The sequence below is a fragment of the Candoia aspera genome, chromosome 1 (assembly GCF_035149785.1).
Source record: "Candoia aspera isolate rCanAsp1 chromosome 1, rCanAsp1.hap2, whole genome shotgun sequence".
Lineage (NCBI taxonomy): Eukaryota > Metazoa > Chordata > Lepidosauria > Squamata > Boidae > Candoia > Candoia aspera.
The window spans coordinates 277,408,562-277,430,237 of NC_086153.1; the positions used below are offsets into that span (position 1 = coordinate 277,408,562).

The 21,676-nt window shown below is 42.3% G+C and overlaps 1 protein-coding gene across 2 annotated transcripts in view; it reads left to right on the plus strand.

The window, feature by feature from the left end:
- The window catches only part of RGS6 (regulator of G protein signaling 6), a 269,892-nt gene that overhangs the window by 224,578 nt on the left and 23,638 nt on the right, over positions 1–21,676 (plus strand). For both annotated transcript variants that reach the window (XM_063289842.1, XM_063289843.1), the window contains exon 15: positions 9,315–9,501. In XM_063289842.1, the coding sequence (XP_063145912.1) occupies positions 9,315–9,501 (187 nt within the window). The remainder of the gene's footprint in view (positions 1–9,314; positions 9,502–21,676) is intronic.

Sequence of the window (21,676 nt, forward strand, 5' to 3'; positions counted from 1 at the left end):
TTTTGGAAGTTGACACTATAGGAAGAATTATGGGTTTATCCAGCAAGTGCTATACCAACAAGGTTATTCTTTTACGTTAGAAAGATAATGATACCCCAGTTTTACAGTCTTCACTTAATGATATGTGCTCATTCTCTGCTTATGAACTGACTCTTACTATGATAGAGAGACTAGCAAATATTATTCCATGTTCTCAAGGTTTAATGCTGTGTTTGAAAAATGAGCTGCTTTCTGTTTCATAATATGTTCTTACTTATTTTTTATTTTTGTTTGCTTTTTTTGTTTTTGCTCTGTTTTTCTGTAAATTGAAGCAACAATAATACTTTCAAAAAAAGAAATGATTAAGAATGATACAGATCGTGGGTTAAAAGTAAAATAATCCATCATGGAGAACTCAGCATAAAACAGTCAGGCATTTTGTTTAAAAGAAAGGTTTGCCACAAAACCATTAAGAAATTCAGAAAGTAATATGAAATATTCAAAAATAATAGATAAATACATAGTTGCATAAAAACTGTTATTCTCTCTGTCCATGCATAAAATAGTACATTTTCAGCAAGCAGCTTAACCAGATATTATGCAGATTGGTCTCTCTCAACAGATTGTCCTCCAGATGTGTTGGAATACAGTCCCTATCATCCACAGTCATTGGATGATGGGTAATGTTACGCCCTTTCCTGGATAGAGAGGCCCTTCAAACGGTCACTCATGCCCTGGTCATCTCCCATATAGACTACTGTAATGCACTCTACATAGGGCTACCCTTGAAGAATATCTGGAAACTTCAGGTCCAGAACGCAGCCGCGCGGACAATCTTGGACGTTCCAAGATTTGCACACATAACACCTTTGTTGCGTGAGCTCCACTGGGTCCCAGTTTGTTTCCGGGTCCAATTCAAGGTGTTGGTTATCACATTTAAAGCCCTACATGGCATGGGACCAGGATATCTGAGGGAACATCTCATCCCTATTACATTGACCCGCCCCATCAGGTCATGCAGGGAGGGCATGTTACGGACCCCATCTATAAAAGAATTCCATCTAGCGGGGTCTCGGAAGCGTGCCTTCTCTGCTGTAGCTCCCGCCCTTTGGAACATCCTCCCCCCAGAGGTGAGACAAGCCCCCTCGCTCCTGGATTTCCAAAAAAGATTGAAGACCTGGTTCTGTCTGCAGGCTTGGAATGGGAGGGGGAATAATTACACCTGGGGATGGCTAGCGCCCTAAGTGATTTTGAGGGGCCTATCACACTTCAGCAAAGGATCGTTACCTTGCTGTGGTGCTGGAGCTTGAGCACCTCAGTGATGCCATGAGCTAAACCGTGAAGGGCCACCCAAGACGGGAAGGTCATGACAGAGAGGTCAGACTAAATGCGATCCCTGGGGAAGGTAATGGCAACCCACCCCAGTATTCTTGCCGTGAAAACTAAATGGATCAGTACAACCAGAGATATGTCAGTATACCATCGGAAGATGAGACCCCCAGGTCAGAAGATGGTCAAAATGCTACTGGGGAGGAACAGAGCATGAGTTCAACTAGCCCCAGATGTGATGACACAGCTAGCTCAAAGCCAAAAGAACGGCTCACGCCCGACGGTGCTGGTGGTGAACGACGAATCCGATGTCAACATGCCATTGGAACCTGGAATGTAAGATCTATGAGCCAGGGCAAATTGGATGTGGTTATTGATGAGATGTCAAGATTAAAGATAGACATTTTGGGCGTCAGTGAACTGAAATGGACTGGAATGGGCCACTTTACATCAAATGACCACCAGATCTACTACTGTGGACAAGAGGACCACAGAAGAAATGGAGTAGCCTTCATAATTAACAGTAAAGTGGCTAAAGCAGTGCTTGGATACAATCCAAAAAATGACAGAATGATCTCAATTCGAATTCAGGGTAAGCCATCTAACATCACAGTGATCCAAATATAAGCCTCAACCACAGATGCTGAAGAAGCTGAAGTAGAGCAGTTCTATGAGGATCTGCAGCACCTACTGGACAACACGCCTAAAAGAGATGTTATTTTCATCACAGGAGACTGGAATGCTAAGGTGGGCAGTCAAATGACACCTGGAATTACAGGTAAGCATGGCCTGGGAGAACAAAACGAAGCAGGACACAGGCTGATATAATTTTGCCAAGACAACTCACTCTGCATAACAAGCACTCTCTTCCAACAACCTAAGAGACGGCTTTATACATGGACTTCACCAGATGGACAACACCAGAATCAGATAGACTACATCCTTTGCAGCCAAAGGTGGCGGACATCTATACGGTCAGTAAAAACAAGACCTGGAGCTGACTGTAGTTCTGATCACGAACTTCTTATTGCACAATTTAGGATCAGAATAAAGAGATTAGGGAAGACCCACAGATCAGCTAGATATGAGCTCACTAATATTCCTAAGGAATATGCAGCGGAGGTGAAGAATAGATTTAAGGGACTGGACTTAGTAGATAGGGTCCCGGAAGAACTCTGGACAGAAGTTCGCAACATTGTTCAGGAGGCGGCAACAAAATACATCCCAAAGAAAGAGAAAACCAAGAAGGCAAAATGGCTGTCTGCTGAGACACTAGAAGTAGCCCAAGAAAGAAGGAAAGCAAAAGGCAACAGTGATAGGGGGAGATATGCCCAATTAAATGCAAAATTCCAGCGGTTAGCCAGAAGAGATAAGGAATTATTTTTAAACAAGCAATGTGCAGAAGTGGAAGAAGACAATAGAATTGGAAGGACAAGAGACCTCTTCCAGAAAATTAGAAAGATCGGAGGTAAATTCCAGGCAAAAATGGGTATGATCAAAAACAAAGATGGCAAGGACCTAACAGAAGAAGAAGAGATCAAGAAAAGGTGGCAAGAATATACAGAAGACCTGTATAGGAAGGATAACAATATCAGGGATAGCTTTGGCGGTGTGGTCAGTGAGCTAGAGCCAGACATCCTGAAGAGTGAGGTTGAATGGGCCTTAAGAAGCATTGCTACTAACAAGGCACTAGGAGACGATGGCATCCCAGCTGAACTGTTCAAAATCTTGCAAGATGATGCTGTCAAGGTAATGCATGCTATATGCCAGCAAATTTGGAAAACACAAGAATGGCCATCAGATTGGAAAAAATCAACTTACATTCCCATACCAAAAAAGGGAAACACTAAAGAATGTTCAAACTATCAAACAGTGGCACTCATTTCACATGCCAGTAAGGTAATGCTCAAGATCCTGCAAGGTAGACTTCAGCAATTCATGGAGCGAGAATTGCCAGATGTACAAGCTGGGTTTAGAAAAGGCAGAGGAACTAGGGACCAAATTGCCAATATCCGCTGGATAATGGAAAAAGCCAGGGAGTTTCAGAAAAACATCTATTTCTGTTTTATTGACTATTCTAAAGCCTTTGACTGTGTGGACCATAACAAACTGTGGCAAGTTCTTAGTGGTATGGGGATACCAAGTCATCTTGTCTGCCTCCTGAAGAATCTGTATAACGACCAAGTAGCAACAGTAAGAACAGACCACGGAACAACGGACTGGTTTAAGATTGGGAAAGGAGTATGGCAGGGCTGTATACTCTCACCCTACCTATTCAACTTGTATGCAGAACACATCATGCGACATGCTGGGCTTGAGGAATCCAAGGCTGGAGTTAAAATCGCTGGAAGAAACATGAACAATCTCAGATATGCAGATGATACCACTTTGATGGCGAAGAGGAACTGAGGAGCCTTATGATGAAGGTGAAAGAAGAAAGTGCAAAAGCTGGCTTGCAGCTAAACCTCAAAACAACCAAGGTTATGGCAACCAGCTTGATTGATAACTGGCAAATAGAGGGAGAAAATGTAGAAGCAGTGAAAGACTTTGTATTTCTAGGTGCGAAGATTACTGCAGATGCTGACTGCAGTCAGGAAATCAGAAGACGCTTAATCCTTGGGAGAAGAGCAATGACCAATCTCGATAAAATAGTTAAGAGCAGAGACATCACGCTGACAACAAAGGTCCACATAGTTAAAGCAATGGTATTCCCAGTAGTAACATATGGCTGCGAGAGCTGGACCATAAGGAAGGCTGAGCGAAGGAAGATCAATGCTTTTGAACTGTGGTGTTGGAGGAAAATTCTGAGAGTGCCTTGGACTGCAAGAAGATCAAACCAGTCCATCCTCCAGGAAATAAAGCCAGACTGCTCACTTGAGGGAATGATATTAAAGGCAAAACTGAAATACTTTGGCCACATAATGAGAAGACAGGACACCCTGGAGAAGATGCTGATGCTAGGGAGAGTGAAAGGCAAAAGGAAGAGGGGCCGACCAAGGGCAAGATGGATAGATGACATTCTAGAGGTGACGGACTCGTCCCTGGGGGAGCTGGGGGTGTTGACGACCGACAGGAAGCTGTGGCGTTGGCTGGTTCATGAAGTTACGAAGAGTCGGAAGCGACTGAACGAATAAACAACAACAATCACACTCACAGACTGATTAAAATCTTTTGCCATTTAGATTTTATTATATTTTTATTTTATTTTATTGTTGTATTTGGAATGGTTTTAAATTTTAACCTTGTTTCACTGTAAGCTGCCCAGAGTCCCCCCATGAGGGGGAGATGGGCAGTGAATAAATTTATAAATAGATAAAATAAAAAAATGTGTTCCAAATGAATGGGAAGACACGGGAGGAGAAGGAAGATCTAAATTATCCAAGAATAAATAAATCAGGCAAACATTGTTGCTATCAGACTCCTGTAGCTTAAAACCTTATGTAACAGACAGTATGGAACATATACCTATTTGTCTGTGATAACGGTCAAGTTATTGGTGGGAAGGTGGAAGGATTGGGGAGTTGGAAAAACATTCCAAAGTCTTTGGGTTCTTGGCCACTAGAGGGTGCAAGTGCTCCACAGGCACTTATTTCTGCCAAATTGCAGTGAAAACAGCGTGACACTGAATGAGCAACATGATCTCCCACCGACTTGATGAAAAACAAATAGCATCCTTATTGCAAAATTACCTGCCAGCGTTCACATGTGGAGCTGGAAAATATTGCATTTTAAATTCCTAATGAAAAACATTCTGAGGGCCTCAGAACCCCTTGGCATTTGAATATTGAACATGACTGGCATTAAGGTTATTCTGTAGCTCCAGACAAGATGGTGCCCTCTATGCTGGCTAAGGATGACATGATTGAAGCCGAACAAACTTGGAGGGCACCTAGTTGGGGACAAACTCAAATAGGATGAAGTGGCTGACTTTGCGCACTGTGTTGAATTTGCACAGCCATAATGCTGTGTTTCATATTGTTCTTGCTTAGCGAAATGTGCAAAGTCAGCCAACTGTAGCTTGGTTGACAAATCATAATTAAATAAACCAAGGCTTAATGCAACATGCAGCCTTCCCCCGTGCATAGCAGTCTCAAAGAAATGGAGGCAGTAGCTTAGAATCACAATGTTTTTCCTTTCTGTACATAAGTTTCCTTTCTCATTTATACCTAGTTCGTGCTCTGAATGGCACCTTCATTTCTTTGCAAACTTTTTCACATACTGAAAAGGCTATTTTTGCATCCAATCATTTAATAAAGCATTTAAAAAAGATTAATTCTCTGCTTCCTGCGTGAATAGTATCCACAACTTAAATATTCCAAGAAATACAGTATTTCAGTTGTGACATAAGAAAGTGCATATGCAGAAGTGGTCTATTCCCAGTGAACTGTAAGAAGGCCTAGTTTGGCTGCAAAAGGCCATCTGGGAACCATATGTCAGCTGTTCAGAGCTTCGCCAATCAAGTGTAATAAATAAATACATTTCACTGGAATCTTATGATATATAGCTAAGCCAGGTCAGAGAAAGTGCAATTCGTTAGGTTTCCCATTATTAGAGAAGACAGTATGGTAGGCTAAATAGCTTATGTAGCTCAGTACAGTGTCTGTGTGTGTGTCTGTGTGATGTGAGGGTCTCTCTGTGAGTGTGTGTCTGTGTATGTGTGATACATACATACACAAACATATACACACTAAATATAAGGAGTAAGAGTACTGCTTGGCAGTCTGCAAAGTCAGTGTGAGAGTAAGATGGCCAATAAGTATTTCTGTGTTCCAGAACATGCAGGCGTAATTCACCCATGGAAAACAATGGAACTTTTAAACAAGCTTCCTTTGGGCTCAGGCCAGCCCACTCTGTGAATTTGGAATGCATGTGATTCGAGCCTATGTGAACTTGTTCACGCGGGAAGACAGAAATGGAAACAAGTCCTATGTGCTAAATATTTACATACTGTTTTCAAAAGGGTAGAAATCACTCAAGGGAACAATCAGCGCAGCAGAAAATGCAGCTCCTTCTGTTCATTTGAAGAGCACTCCACAAATGTTTTGTTCTTTTTTTCCCCCTCTTTGGTAGCCCCCCGCCACCAAGAACAAGTATTAAAACACTGTGAAGAAAATGAGCACACTTCTCTTCTGGATGTATAAACAGAGTTCCTTAGTTCTCTTGAGAAGATGCTAGTCAGTGATTATTTAAGAGGGCAAAATGGAGTAAAACCCATTTTTCACTCATTCAGATCTGGCTGAGGAGTGTTCTCAGAAAGAAGCACTTTTCTCAGCCACTCCATTGGGGTGGTGCATATAAAGGGAATGTTCCACAGAGGCCAGTCGGTAGCTTCATATATATTAAAACAGATAGCAAATATGTGCTAGGTGACCCACACCTCCTATTGTGAAAATCACTGTCAGTGGCAGGCAGCATGGTAATCAACAAGTAGTGAGCAATGAGTAATAAATGCTATGGGTATTGTCATTTAACACCCATATTTTCTCCCCCAGAACACCTGAAATGGCATTTATGGTTTGTAAATATTTTCCATATAAGGGTTTGTCACAGAACTGGATCCCCTCTGTTTCAGTTCCTGTGATTGTCCAGCCCAGCAGACCTTGTTCCCTCTGGTTTATGTTATATCACGTATGTCCCCAGGATGGCTGAATGGGTGACTGCTTTCTTCTGGCTACCAGTCCTTTTCCTCAGGCTGTTTCTCAGCCATTGTAATAACTGCACAGCTTTGTCCTGGGTACTAAGGCTCCTTTCCTCAACCTGGTGCCCTCAAGTGTATTTAACTACAATTCCCAGAATTCCCAGACAGAATGGCTGCCTGGAAGAAACCCAGTCAAGGCAGGCTATGCTAAATGCTTTCTCTATCTGATACCATGCCAAACTGTCCCTGTGTTCACTTTGTTCCATGCACACTGCCGAGAAAAGCTCCTGAACAGTTTGTTCCAGAACCCCCCACTTTTTGCAAAAGTTCATCAATCACATTCCACCTTTGTCCTCTGTTGCAGTCCATGGAGGGATTCCTACAACACTATATTTAAGTTGGTTAGGTGATGAGTTGCCTGCTGATTTCAAGTGTTTTGAATGGACAATATAAAATATCTGGATCCCAAAGTGAGATGTACCATCATTGACCACTGTACTGTTCCCTAACTTGAATGGTTTATTCTCCTTGCTTTTGCTTTCTGGTTACTGTGATGATGGCGGGTGGGGGGGGGGGAGGAAGAAGAAGAAGAGGAGGAGGAGAACTGGACAGTTAAATTACAGGCTGTTTTTAGAAGGCTACTGTGGCAACCCCACCTGAATTTGTCACCAATAGGATTAATGCTGGGTTGAGAGATTGTTAAGAACAGGAAGTGGTAGCATATACATGCTTTTCATGTTCTTTGTCCTGAAGAAAGATCAGGCCAGACAACATCACTGGTGAGTGGGAAACATTTTTTTTTCTCACAGTTAACAACAATGAATGAGGTCCATAGTTAAATGGGGGAGGGAGAAGTCTAATATTTTACTAGAGGATAAAGAAAAGATCAACTGGTGAAATGAGGTGATACGACTTTTTGGTAAGTATTGCCCCTGAGATGCATACAAAGTAGAAATCTCCCAAGATGTTCCATCGTCCAACTGCTGGTTCATACATGGATAGTCACTTAAGGGTTGTCATGTGTGAGTGATCCATCACAGATCTGCTACCAGATACCACTTTTTCATAATGCCTCTGACTGGGTTTGTATGACACACAATGTGCTTACTGAATGAACCTATTTTTAGGTTTACACAAAACTAACCAAATGGGCTGTCTTCACACAATGCTGAACTCTCCCACTCCCCCAAAAAACTAACCAAACTTAAAACTAACCAAGCTTTCCACTTCAGCAGATGCACTGGCTGGATCTTTGACTGACTTGTTGTGTGAGTACATCCACTGTTCTATCATGGAGCAAGTTTGTATTTAGCTGCCAGTAAAGGAGTAATAAGGAATCATAAATAACCAGACCAGAACCTGGTAGACTGCCCACAAAGATATTGCACGTTGGATGAAAAAGGCCAAACTTAGTAGATGGACTCATGCTTGGCATGCCAACTCCTACTCTTCAGAGTAGACAATGCCAGGCCAGAAGGAGAAAGTGCAAGTTGCCATCAATGGGACAAAAGAAGCAGTTATTATGAATGTCCACTAGGTGTCAATATCACTTTGTGCATGGTCCTGTTAAAACACTTCCTTGGAAGCCGGAAAAAGACATTATTTCTGATGTAAAACTTTCGTGAGTAATGCATTCACCCAAACAGTGAAAAACAACAATTATGTGTGTTAATTATCTGTAAAAATCAACTGCTAGCAGACTGGCATTACATACCTTCAATACAAGGTTAGGGACAGATCATCATGGCGAAAATCTATGTGGTCGCTAAGAGTCAACAACTTGATGGCATGTAATCAATCAGTCAATCAGAATCCCCTGGCTGTGTTGTTTCTCTGATTAAGTGTTCTTTTAAACTTCCTTTGCTTAGGTAGTATAACATAGGACCAAACCTGATACATAAGTGATCTTATAAATATTAGACTCAGTTTGAGCCAGACTGACTAGTCTGCTTGAAAGGGTTCCTTCTCTTCATTGATTGCCCTGGGTTTTGACAAAAGATACTTGCTGGAAGGAGGAGGCGGGGAGACTGTATTTCAGTTCGTTCTTAGCAAGCATAGCAAAAGTAAATTGTCTACAAAATAGCTCCATTTCCTGTTTCTAATTCCATTCAGTCTGTCTACATGATTCAAAAAATGATGGAGAGACTCAAATGCATTACAAATGCATGGAGAGGCTATAAAGTGTCATTTTTCTTTCAGAATCACTCCAAATTTACAAAATGCCAATGTGTTTGGCAATGTTTACCTGGATTTGATATCAGTTGAATATTGGCTGTAAAAAAATTGAGCTAAAATTAACTTGAGTCTTGGTGGTGCAGTTGACTCACATTTCTGGGATACATTTTCCTTCTTTGTTGCCTCAATGCAGGTTTTGGTTGGCTGTCCAAGATCTCAAAAAACAACCATTGCAAGATGTAGCTACCAGAGTAGAAGAGATCTGGCAAGAGTTCCTTGCTCCTGGGGCCCAGAGCGCCATCAACCTGGACTCTCACAGCTATGAAATAACAAGCCAAAACGTCAAAGACCCAGGGAGGTACACATATGAAGATGCACAGGTTCGGACTTGGATGTCATTCCTAATAGTGCACTAGAACAAAAGAGGGAATGTGGCTTTTAAGCTGCAAAAGTGCCTCTAGAAAATGTGTAACTTATTAATATGTAAAGTGGAAATGTTTCAGTCTCAGTCAGGAGCAGAAGCAGGAATTGAATAAGGAAATTTATAATTTTAAATTATTATTTTTTAAAAAAGATGATGTTTGCTGCTATCACATTTAGTTCCTTACAGAATCTACAAGGTTTTTGTAGAATTTGTTCCTTATAATGAAAATAAAAGGCTTTTATTGGCTTCTACCCCATTCCACTGATAGGCTTCTTCTCTATGCCTCATATTTGAGAGAGATCATCTGCAAAGTAGACTTGCAGAGTCCTAGATGGCCATCAGTCCCAACTCCCAGCTTAGTATAGGAGTCCCAACTAAACATTTTTGGCATCTCTATCTAGTAGCCATTGGTTCTTTTGTTGCACTGATTGTATTGTTAGGAAGTCTTTTCACAAGTCCAAGCAGAAACTGTTTTCCTGTAACTTAGATGGATTATCCTGCACTCCAAAACAACAGAGAACAGGTTTGGACCTTAGCTGGAACTACCACTGTCGTATTTCCCGAATATGAACTTTTACAACGAGAACCGATCTCATGGGTAAAACTCAGCACACCCTGATTCAAATTATGATCTGAGTTCACATGTGCCTGCATGCACCCATGCAGGCACACATCACCACATTCTTGTTGAATAAAGTGGGCATCATTAGCTAAAGGAAAGCATACAGTAGGTGTGGTAAGGAAGATAAGTGAATGCAAGACTCTGAAGCCATGGCAACATCTTCCAGCTAGATACGAAAAAAATGTTTCATTGTTCATGGATGATTTTTCAAGATGGGCCCCTACTTAAGCCACCACTTCCTTTTGCTCCCCCTCTCTTTCCTGCTGGGTGCCCTTGCCAAACCCACCAATCCTTCCTGCTGCATTGGTCAAAGAGAGGAAATCAGCAATTGAAGCAGGCAGGTAGCAATTGGAGTAGGCAGGTGAGCAATTACAGAGACTCTCTGCAATCACTTGCTCAGTCTTGCCTGCCAGGAGAAAAGAAAGGCTGAGTAATCATGAGAATGTGGTGGAGCAATTGCTTTCCTCTCTCACTTACCCTTCTTTTCTGGATGGCATGGCAGAGGCTATTAGATTAATTGCATAGAATCGCCATTACTGTGATACCTGGAGGGAGATCTCAGAAGAGTGAGTGGGAGGATGAGAGGATTACGTCATCCATGAGCAACTCAAACAGAACAAGTGAATGGACACAGTTGCTCACACACTGACTTGGCAACATCTGTGGCCAGACTCACTGCAGTGCCCAGAGAGAATGGACGTGAGAACAAATATTTGCAACTGCTGCCACTACATTCCTCCCTGGTTCCCTCCTCTTCCAGAAATGTTGGAGGAAGATGGACAGGCACTGCTGGAGAAGGTTCCAGGGGGTATCTTCCCTGCTACCTTTGAGTTTTCCTGCAGGGAACTGTTTCATCACTGCATTTGGCTGTTTTTCCTTCAAAAGTGCTAGTGTTATAAATTCTCAGATATGTGTTTAACATCGTATGGGGTTAGGGCCACAGTTACTGGAACTAACCTACGTTTTCAGAAGCTGAATCAAGGAATTTAACTGAACTGAATTCTCAGATGCACACAGAGATATCATGCACAAACACAATTTCTGCTACGTGTGTGCCAAATGTGTGTGAAGGAGCAAGTCTGGGGTAGGCAACCTGATTCTGATAAATTTTCAAAGGGCACCATAGCAGATGGCAAGGTTGTTGGAAGGTGTACTGCCTTCCAAAACCTGAATGGATATCAAGTTGCCTAATCCTGCAGGGGGTCTACAGCTTGAGGCAGTAGAAGGACCTGCCAGTCCACCGCATATGCCCTTTCCCACCTGCTAGTAATGCAGTCACTCATTCTCCCACCTGCTAGTAATGCAGGTCACCCTATCAACATTACTGAGAGAGAGTTCCCTCAATAATGCCAGCAAGGGCAGTGAGCCACAACGGAGAGCTGGGTGCCCTCAGTGTCACAGCAGCGGCTCTGGGTGGTGGAGCAGCAGGATTGACCCCATTTGCTATCTATCCGTCTACTGCTCAAAGTGGCCTTTTCATTCCATCTAATAGTAGGGCCCCCTTTTTTCCCATTGGCTAAGAGGAATGCGCTAAGATTTAAGCAATGTAACTGGGCCAGGATCAAAAAGGAAGCGGAAGGGAAGGAGGACTTTGACAGAAGTAAAGTAACGCCTCTGCTACAAGACAAAGAAAAACAATGGCATGTGGATAAAGGCTTCAGGTTTAAGAACAGTTCCAGCAGTGTTTCCCAACCTTGGCAACCTTAAGATGCGTGGATGTCAACTCGCAGAATTCCCCAGCCAGCATGACATCCACGCATCTTAAGGTTGCCAAGGTTGGGAAACACTGAGTTACAGCATTCCAGATGTGAACTGTTAACCGGCTTGCCAGCAGTCGCTTCTTTTTAGGGACTTCTAGGAGTCTGGACTCTTGGCAACAGACATTAAATAGCTTCTTCCACTCTGCTTACGGTTCAGGTTTGGGAGCTGAGGAATGTTTGCTGACAACTAGTTCTAACAAAATCTTGATAGCAGATGATGGCAATTGTACTGGGCATATTATACTGAAGATGCTGCTGAATGAGCAGATCTGGGTTTTCTTTCTGAATGGATTGTAGAGGGCCCAGGTGGGTCTTATATATAGGCCATAAAACAAGATTGCTCCAAAATGCAGAAGCACCCCATTCATCACAATGATTTGTGCAGTCGCTCCAAGGCAACCGTAGTGCACGGTGGCTTTATAGCATATGATCTCTCTACTTCCCATCTTGAAGCAGCGGACACCGGTCCTTGTAAGTCCCCCGCCTGATAAGCACACCTACATCAGGCTCAGATGGAGGCTTGTTCTGAAAATGACTCTGCAGCCAAAGCATGTACACCCACAGTGAGGGCTGGCCCCGGGTTTCAAGAAATTCAAAACCGCATCTACGGTATTTTACTTCGCATATGTTTTTTCTTTTTTAAAACTCCTCAAAGTTGTGACCAAATATATATCATCATGTTGACAGTTTCTGGAAGGTGGCCTGCTCTGCTGACAAGTTAGTGCTATAATGTAGAACGCTTGCAGTTGTGAAGAGCTTGAATAAAGCCACATCCTGTCCCACCACCTCCTCTCTTGATTGCCAGGGGAAAAAAAGGAACAAGAGCTGCAAAAAAAAAGTTGCCATATTTGCACTGCACATTTAACCTTGTGATCAAGTACACTCTTTGCACAGGGGTATATTGGCAGAGTAAGAGTCCTGGCTAGTGATAAGGTTAGAATTAGGGTTCAAATACAAATGGAGGTATGAAAAGGGGGCCTTTTGTGAACTGTATGGATTATCTCTCAGTTTGCCTGTATTATTCAAGGTCTGCCCCCTGTTCCTGTATCTTTTTACCTTCCCCATCCCAATTTTTGGTGATGTACAGTAGTTCTCTTTTTTTGGCATTGTGTAAATGGCCTGTATCACAGCACCATACGTAAGGTTCAAGTATTTCTTCTCATAATGAATTTTGGCTTTCACTTTATTCCTTACACCATTGATTCTACATGTCTTTCTGTGTGTGTCTGTGTGCACCTTTTGATGAGCATATAGGATATATAATGAGAGTAAGGCTGATGATCAGAGCACTTGCTGAAATGAACAAGTATAGGCATTTTAAATACATGAATAATTTTATAAATAGCTTTCTCTCTATGACAGTTTAAAAGCAGCTGCTTGTTCCATCTGTCTTTGCCAGAAATTTCAGAGCCTTGTTTGGACCGGGAACCACAAAAAGATAACCCACCCACCCACCCGCGCCAAGAAAATGTGAAAACTGCCCTGGGTTTTGTTAGGCTTGTACTTTCCCATCCATCATACAGGGTTGAAGGAGAATGCACCTATCTATTATCTAAGAGAGGAGAAGAAAAACCCATACTTGCACACAAAATAAAATGAGGGATTCTTTTGTTGTTGCTGTTTTGCTGAGCTTCACTATCTACCCAATACAGCAGGCAGAGATAATGTTGTCTTATTTTAAATGATTCAGCAGTTCCCAGGACCCTTGTCTAGAATTCCCAAGACTCTGGATGGTTGGCTGACTGCCATTCTGTGACCTAGCCAGGGTCATCACTGTAGTTTGCTGTAGGGGAGAGAAACTGGACATCTTCTTACACCAACATTGACTTGAAGCAGGTGCCTTATCCTGTTTTATATTAGTTCCCCCATTCCTATCTAGGTCTTAGTGAAATTGGTACTTCAAACGTATGTGTTCCTTTCATTCCAAGAATTTTTACCAAGTGTGTCCTTATATTTTTCCAAAGATGTGGCTTGTGTTATGAGAAATATGTAGAAGCATATCTTAAGCAAGCTTGAACATCCCAGTTCTTCAGTCAGTTCTTTCAGACTTTTCTCATTGTTGCATTATCACCTTTGCTTTGCTCTTCAGCAGCACTACCTACAAATGAAACCATTTTGTGATGCCAACTGTACAGTCTGAAAAAATAGCATAGATCTACAACACATGAAGCATCATTGCTGCAAATCTTATTGATCTGCTTTTCCATCCTCGTGCTCTCCAAATGTGGAGGCTCAGTGGATAAACATGAAAACTTCAACCCCACCCAAAAATGTTGCCCATTCCTGAATGAGAAATAGAACTGGAAGTTGACACTCCTGGGTGTGAATGGCTATTTAAGAATAGTTCTCTGTTTGGAGGCATCAGAGCATTTGAAGGGCTGTCAAGTTCAGCTCTGGTTTGAGGATCAGGGCTTTTTAAGAAGGGAGAGAAACAGAGGACTTCAAGTTGCTCACCCAGGGTTAGCAGCATCTGGAGAGCATACTACAGGACACTTGATCACTGTCTCCCCCTACAGACCTAGAGGACACTTGGTCACTGTCTCCCCCACAAGTAGAACTACATATTTGGTAATGATCTATGTAAATTAACATAGGCTGTTTTTATGAAAAACTGTGTTGCCCTCATTTCTTTTTTAAAATTATATTTATTGAAATTTTTCATACAATAATAACAAACCAAAAGAAAAAAGAAAAGGAAAAGAAAAAGAAAAGAAAACCAAAATTAAGAAACATATAGATTATTTCCAACCTTCTTTTCAGCAGATAATTACATTCTTATTGTCCTTCCTCCCTCTTAAGTGTTTGACAAGTCCCTTCACCCCTTCATTGAGTCCTCATCTTTCTTAGTCTTCAAATCCATAAACCATCAATTTATTTTTTTCTTCTGTCAGCAAAAAGTCCATATAATGTGACGTACCTGACTCCATTACTGCACAGCTAGATTGCATGTCTCTCACGTAGCCTCAGGGCATGACTTGTATTTCCCTATTCTCTTTGTACTCACTCCCCCGCCCTGATAGAACTGCTGAATAAAAGGAGGTGGGGGCGTGGCACCAGGAGGCAGTACCAGCAACCTCCTGAGATGTAGCGTCACTCACCACACACAAAAGAATCCTGTGCCTACCGTTGTTTTTTCGACCTCACCCTTGCGAGGGAATCGTTGGCTCATTCCCCCCCAGGGAATCCCATAGACCGAAGGGCGAAGGACTGGTCGCGTGACGCGACAACTGGGGGCTCGTCCGGGATCCCTTCGGTCTCACGGTGTGATCTCTGTCTAGAGGTGCACTGCCTTCACTCTCGTTACTACGCACCTGGAAAAGGCTCTGCAATCGTAAGTAATGGGCTCCCCACTCTCCAAAGTTTTTATTTTGATGGAAATAAGCATGGCTGTCCCCTGCTGAAAGTGGCGGAGGAAGAGGGGAAGAGGCCATAATTTTGCAAGCCTCATCTGCCATGTGGTTGCCTTCGGACAGGAAACCGGGTAGCTGTTGGTGGCTTCTAATATGCGCTACAAACAAAGGGGATGTTCTGTCCTTCAGGAGAGTTTGAAGCTGCAAAAAAAGCGTCATGAGAGAGGGGGGGGTAACAGGGGAAATATATGCATCAAACATGGCCACAGCCATTTGAGTGACATACATACTATCTAATATAACATTCAAAGGCTGTTCTGGGAAAAGAGACAAGGCTAGCAAAAAGGCGGCTAACTCAGCCTGTTGGGCAGATGCTTGTGGGCCTGTTAGGCGTTTATGCCATTTGCAATTATTTTGCCATGTACAAGCCCCTATGGTTTTGGAGCCGTCTGTAAAAACAGTGAGGGCTTCCTTGAGTGGCTGCTGAACGAACGGCGAGGTTAGTGTAAAGGGTACTGTTCGCAACAGTTGCAATCGAGGATCAGGGGGAAGATGGCATGACACCTGGCCACACCAGTCCTCCAAGGCATCCTGCAGTGCAGTGGAGTTTTGTAGGAGGGGTTCCCATTGAGTAACCTTAAGGGGAATGTACAGGGTGGAAACATCCAGTCCCATTAGGGCTCTAATCCTCTTCCGGCCTTTCTCAACAAGAGAGGCCATTTGTGCTGCTCTGGTGATGATGGATGTCTTAGGTGTGTGTGGCAAGTGTAGCCATTCTAAAATATGTAGATGTTTGTTATCAGACGTTTGGACGATGATGGCAGTTAATAATTGATGTGTTGAAAGAATGGCAAGAGAGGGTGGTTTGTCAGTGAGCGCACGGTCCACCCATTGGGTCGTAAGGACGGCATTGACCTGTTGTAGGGCGTGCAATTGTTGTTCTGTAAGGTATACCTTGTCAGCTGGGTTTGTCAAACCCACTAACGCTTGGAATAAAGGTGATAACATGGGTGTAGTTAAAGCAAGGTATGCGCGGGCCCAGTTAATGACCCCCAGACATTGTTGTAATTGGACCAAGGTGGTCGGCTGGGGAAGCGTGAGCATAGGTAGAAGTGGGGCAGCTGTGGAGGCTAAAACTTTGTGGCCTAGATATTGCATTGGATAACGAGACTGGACCTTTTCTGGTGCAACGTGCAACCCTGCCGTTGCTAGGGTGGCTAAAAGAATAGGAAAAGTTTTTTGAACTGTCCCTTTCGGGCCCTCAGCAGCGACTAAAATGTCATCCATATAATGATACACAAGAAAATGCGGAAATTGGGATCTATAGGGTTGCAATGCTTTATCGACAAAAAATTGGCACATTGTGGGTGAGTTCAACATGCCTTGTGGGAGGACCTTCCACTGGTACCGAGCAGTAGGCTTTGAATTGTTAAGTTCCGGTACCGTAAATGCGAAAATAATTCTGTCCTTTTGTGCCAAAGGTATGGAAAAAAAACAATCCTTGAGGTCTATTACAATAAGGTCGTGTCCTTCCGGAATCAAGTTGGGGTTGGGAAGTCCACACTGCAAAGGTCCCATGGGCTGAAGGATGGTGTTGATAGCCCTAAGATCCTGTAGGAGGCGCCATTTGCCAGACTTCTTTTTGATGACAAATACCGGAGTATTGTATGGGCTGGTGGAGGTTTCGATATGGCCTTCAATTAACTGCTGTTGGACCAAGATATGTAAGGCGTCCAGTTTCTCTTTGGTGAGTGGCCATTGATCAACCCATACCGGCACAGAGGTTTTGAGAGAGAGAGAGAGAGACCCTGAAGGGTCCTGTAAAGCCATTAGGGAAGTTGAATAAAAGCGTGGAACTGTGAAAGCAAGTCACGGCCCCATAGGTTACAGTGCAAAGGCAAGATATAAGGCTTTAGATAAGCTGTAATATGAGAATGAGCAGTCACAGCAGAAAGCCAATGAGAGCTGACCTTAGCGGCCTGTGCTCCGCCTACTCCTTGCACCGAGGAGGCTTCAGCGATAGGCCAGGAGGAGGGCCATTCAGCGGAACGAATGACAGAGACGTCGGCGCCGGTGTCAATCAAGCCTTCGAAAGAGCGACCATTTAGTGTGACAAGGAGGGTGGGTTTAGAGGTTTGGACTGGTTGCTGCAAGGCAAACAATGATGGCATATCAGGAGAAGGGAGAAGTATGAGCGTGGCGACAATATAAGGCTTCCAGCCTTTCAAAAAAGTTTTTCTTGTTTGTTCTTTGACCAAACAGGTCAACTTTGCATTTCTGCAAATTCTGACATTTTCACAATCCATTCCTCCAGTATGGGAATTTCATTATTCTTCCATTATTGTGCATAAAATAGTCTTGCTGCGGTTATCATATACAATATCAATTTACCATGAATCTTTTTTAATTCATTAACCACAAGTCCCAATAAGAAGAGTTCTGGTTTCTTAGCAATATTAATCATTAATATCCTTTGCATCATTATATGAATTTGTACTCAGAATTTCTTAGCTTTCTCACAAGTCTACCATGCTATTTTTGATAATGTCCCTGTTGTCATATACCAACAGTACATCATTTTATAGAAATTTTCTCTTAAATTATGACACAGTGTGAATTTAATACCAATTACCCACATTCTATCCCAAGTATCCATCTCTATGTTATATCCAAAATTAGCAGCCCATTTTTCATGCTTTAACCTGTTCTTCTTCTGTTTCAAATCTTAACAAAATTTTATATATTTTTGCTAGTACATGTTCATCATTTGTACAAAATTCCATTTCAAATTCTGTTTTATATTTTTCAAGTCCAATTGTCTTTTTTTCCATATTAACCTTTCTTTTAACTATGAATATGAAAACCATTGAAAATGATGTCCTTCTGCAGTCAGTTCTTCTCTTAACTTCATCTTCATTTCTCCTTCATCCTGTATTTATAAATCTTCATATGTTAACCATTTTTCTCTGCTGTTTCTCTTCTATAAAATGCTTCCTGTGCTGAGGTCAATCCCAGTATCTTTGGGCACAGCCTGGTTTTGTATTTAGTCCATATTCTCAATATGGCACTCTTCACATAGTGGTCAGCCCTACCAGGTACACCAGACAGGAAACACAACCAGATGAGCTAATTCTACTTTATTGTAAGGCTACATTAACAGAAACTTGCAAGTCTGGAAGTACAATTCTCCCACTGTCTCCTTTACCCTGGAGAAATTAGGGAGGGTCCCTTCTGAGCCTCTTGCCCCGCCCACTACCAAGATGCAGACTAGGCTGTCTCTTATCTGACTGTTCCCTAGGCAGCATCTCTGGGCCAGTCTCCCAAGGTCATTCCCACATACCATTACACATAGTGATTTTTAAAATCCACATTCACTGTAACGTTGTAATACCCTAAGAACTCATGCCAGTGTGTTGCCCTCATTTCTGGTGTTGCCTTTCCTAGGTTGGTGACATGTAAGTAACCTTCTACATAGGGTCTTTATGCACAGAAGGAAATTCAGAGTCCCCTTTTCAGGAGAGATGAGCGGTGATAGAAATTTGAAACTTACATACATACATACATAAATATCCCCCCCCCCATCCCATGAGTTTCAAGCCAGAAAAAAAGATACAGGAGAGAGACCAGCTGGACTAGGTTACAATTTTCATTGGAAACAGATGTAACCTCCATAGTGATTGATTTACTGGGTAGGCTTGGGTAGCTCAGATCTTTCCACAGCTTTGGGAGTGTCTTTACTTCCATTCAGGACTCTGTGATATCCAACAGAAGAGAATATCTGTAGCTCAGGGTTGATCTGTGGAGTCCTTGGTGCTCTCTGAGCTTGGCTGTTTGCTTGCAAAACAAAACTTAGGGAGCACCAAGGACTCCACTCTGTGATGTGCCTGTTGTAATGCAAAAAAGAAGGAAAGGAAAATCTCTTTTGTTTCCCTCCTATTCATATTTGAAGCTTAATGGCCTGTGGAAAAGAGCAAAAGACTGGGAGAGGAAGAAAGGGAAGGAATGTTTTTTTTCTTCTGCAATAAAATATATTTTTAAAAAATCTGGCAGCATTTGATAGCTGAATTTTAAATATTGTGTTTTTAGTTTTAAGCAAGTTTTAATTGGATTAAAATACGTTTTTAATGTAGATTCAACCCATTATTTTCTGCATGAGTTTTAATATGTATTTGCATGTCAGTGTCCTTTTAAAAGGGTTAGAGAAAATATATAAATTAGCCATAGAAGTTGAATGAGAAAATGCCAGGTGCTGGGAAGAAACCATGAAGGGAAGACCAGTTGCATCAAGCAAGGCTGAATTTTTCTGGAGGAATCTGCCTTGCCAGGACAGGATGTGGTCTGGGTGGTCCCTTAGTCTAACAGAATAAGAATTGCTCCTTTGTGACAATATTGAGATATAGAGATAGAGGATGGAGGATGGATGATGATAGATAGATAGATAGGTAGGCAGGTAGGTAGGTAGGTAGGTAGGTAGATCGATCTTCAATTGCAGGCAATCTTCATTATTTGTGGGTTTTTGTTGTTGTTTATTCGTTTAGTCGCTTCCGACTCTTCGTGACTTCATGGACCAGCCCACGCCAGAGCTTCCTGTCGGTTGTCAACACCCTCAGCTCCCTCAGGGACGAGTCTGTCACCTCTAGAATATCATCCATCCACCTTGCCCTTGGTCGGCCCCTCTTCCTTTTGCCCTCCACTCTCCCTAGCATCAGCACCTTCTCCAGGGTGTCCTGTCTTCTCATTATGTGGCCAAAGTATTTCAGTTTTGCCTTTAATATCATTCCCTCAAGTGAGCAGTCTGGCTTTATTTCCTGGAGGATGGACTGGTTTGATCTTCTTGCAGTCCAGGGCACTCTCAGAATTTTCCTCCAACACCACAGTTCAAAAGCATCTATCTTCCTTCTCTCAGCCTTCCTTATGGTCCAGCTCTCGCAGCCATATGTTACTACGGGGAACACCATTGCTTTAACTGTGCAGACCTTTGTTGTCAGTGTGATGTCTCTGCTCTTAACTATTTTATCGAGATTTGGCATTGCTCTTCTCCCAAGGATTTGTGGGTTTTATACTTGTGAATTCACCTACTCGCTAAAATTTATTTGTAACTCCCAAATCAGTATCTGCGATGCTTTCGCAGTTATTTGTGGACATGCGCATGTCTGCCTTCTCTCAGTGATTTTGCTGGTTAAAATGGCCATCAAAAGTAAGATTTTTTAAAATAAAACTTCAAATGCCTAACCTTTATTTTTTTTTTAGGACTTTGTTTGTAAGAAATATTTACATTAAATAAGGTGTCATTAAATAGAAACACACATTAAAAAATGCTATGTATTGATTGGTTGACAAAAATGTTGTGACCAGAGGCTTGTAGGAACTTAATCCTGTATTTCCCTAGGAGCAACAGCTCAGTATTCGCTAACTCAGTGTTTGCTGCAATTTTATAGAACTATTGCCAATAATGAGAATTTACTGTAGTAAACATGGGGAGAGAGGTTAATTCTAATTCTAAGGTGGATATTGTATCTTACAGAGTGCTCTGACCTTGGAGGCAACTCACCTATAAAGCCTACAGAAGAGAGGAAAGAAAATTGTGTCCCTCCTACTCTACCTAGCCATTAAAAAGGAAATCATTTCCTTTAAGCCCTTTTTGATATCTGATCTTCCTAATATCAGAAAAGGCTAACCTCAATACCAACATCCTATTTCTCTTTACAAGATCAGTGCCCTTTTTCCAACTGGGTAATGGTGAAAACTGGTGCATCTAAGGGTCCCTAAGGACACCCAGTCAGGCTCCTAAGACTATAGTCTTGCCACCATAATCTTAGGGGGGTTAAATGAGACACAAGAATTTACTGATTACTCACGAATATATAGAACTCTGTGGGACGATTCCAGAATGTTTTGCCAGGATGGCAGTGGTAAAAACTGCTATAGCTGCTGCTACCAAGAAAAACAGCAGTTATTTTGGTCTTGCCTGCTAGATCTGCCAAGACTAAGCCACTGAGCTTTCCAAAATGATTTTGTAGGAAGAAGAGCTTTTTCCAAATCTTGGAAACTATAATCCAAGGGAAGGACACAAGACTGTAAAAATGTTTCCCCCCAAGTGCCAGGTTTTGAATGAGGAATGGCCAATTGTTGGTGGCCTTAGCATGGGGGAGGGGTTGCTGAGGGCTGTCAAGTGGGTGGAGATGGGGAGTTTGGGTTGTTGTTTTTAACTGTGATATTTTTAGGACTCACTCTGCGGGTTTCTGCTTCTCCCTTCAAAACAGTGGGAAATCGTATCTTTAGTTTTCAACAATCATCCAAGAAGAAATTAAGGTGTAGAATGTCCCGGAACAGCACTATTTTAAATAATTTCTCAGATCTGGCAAAATGATAGCCTATTACATTCTGACCCAGCATTAG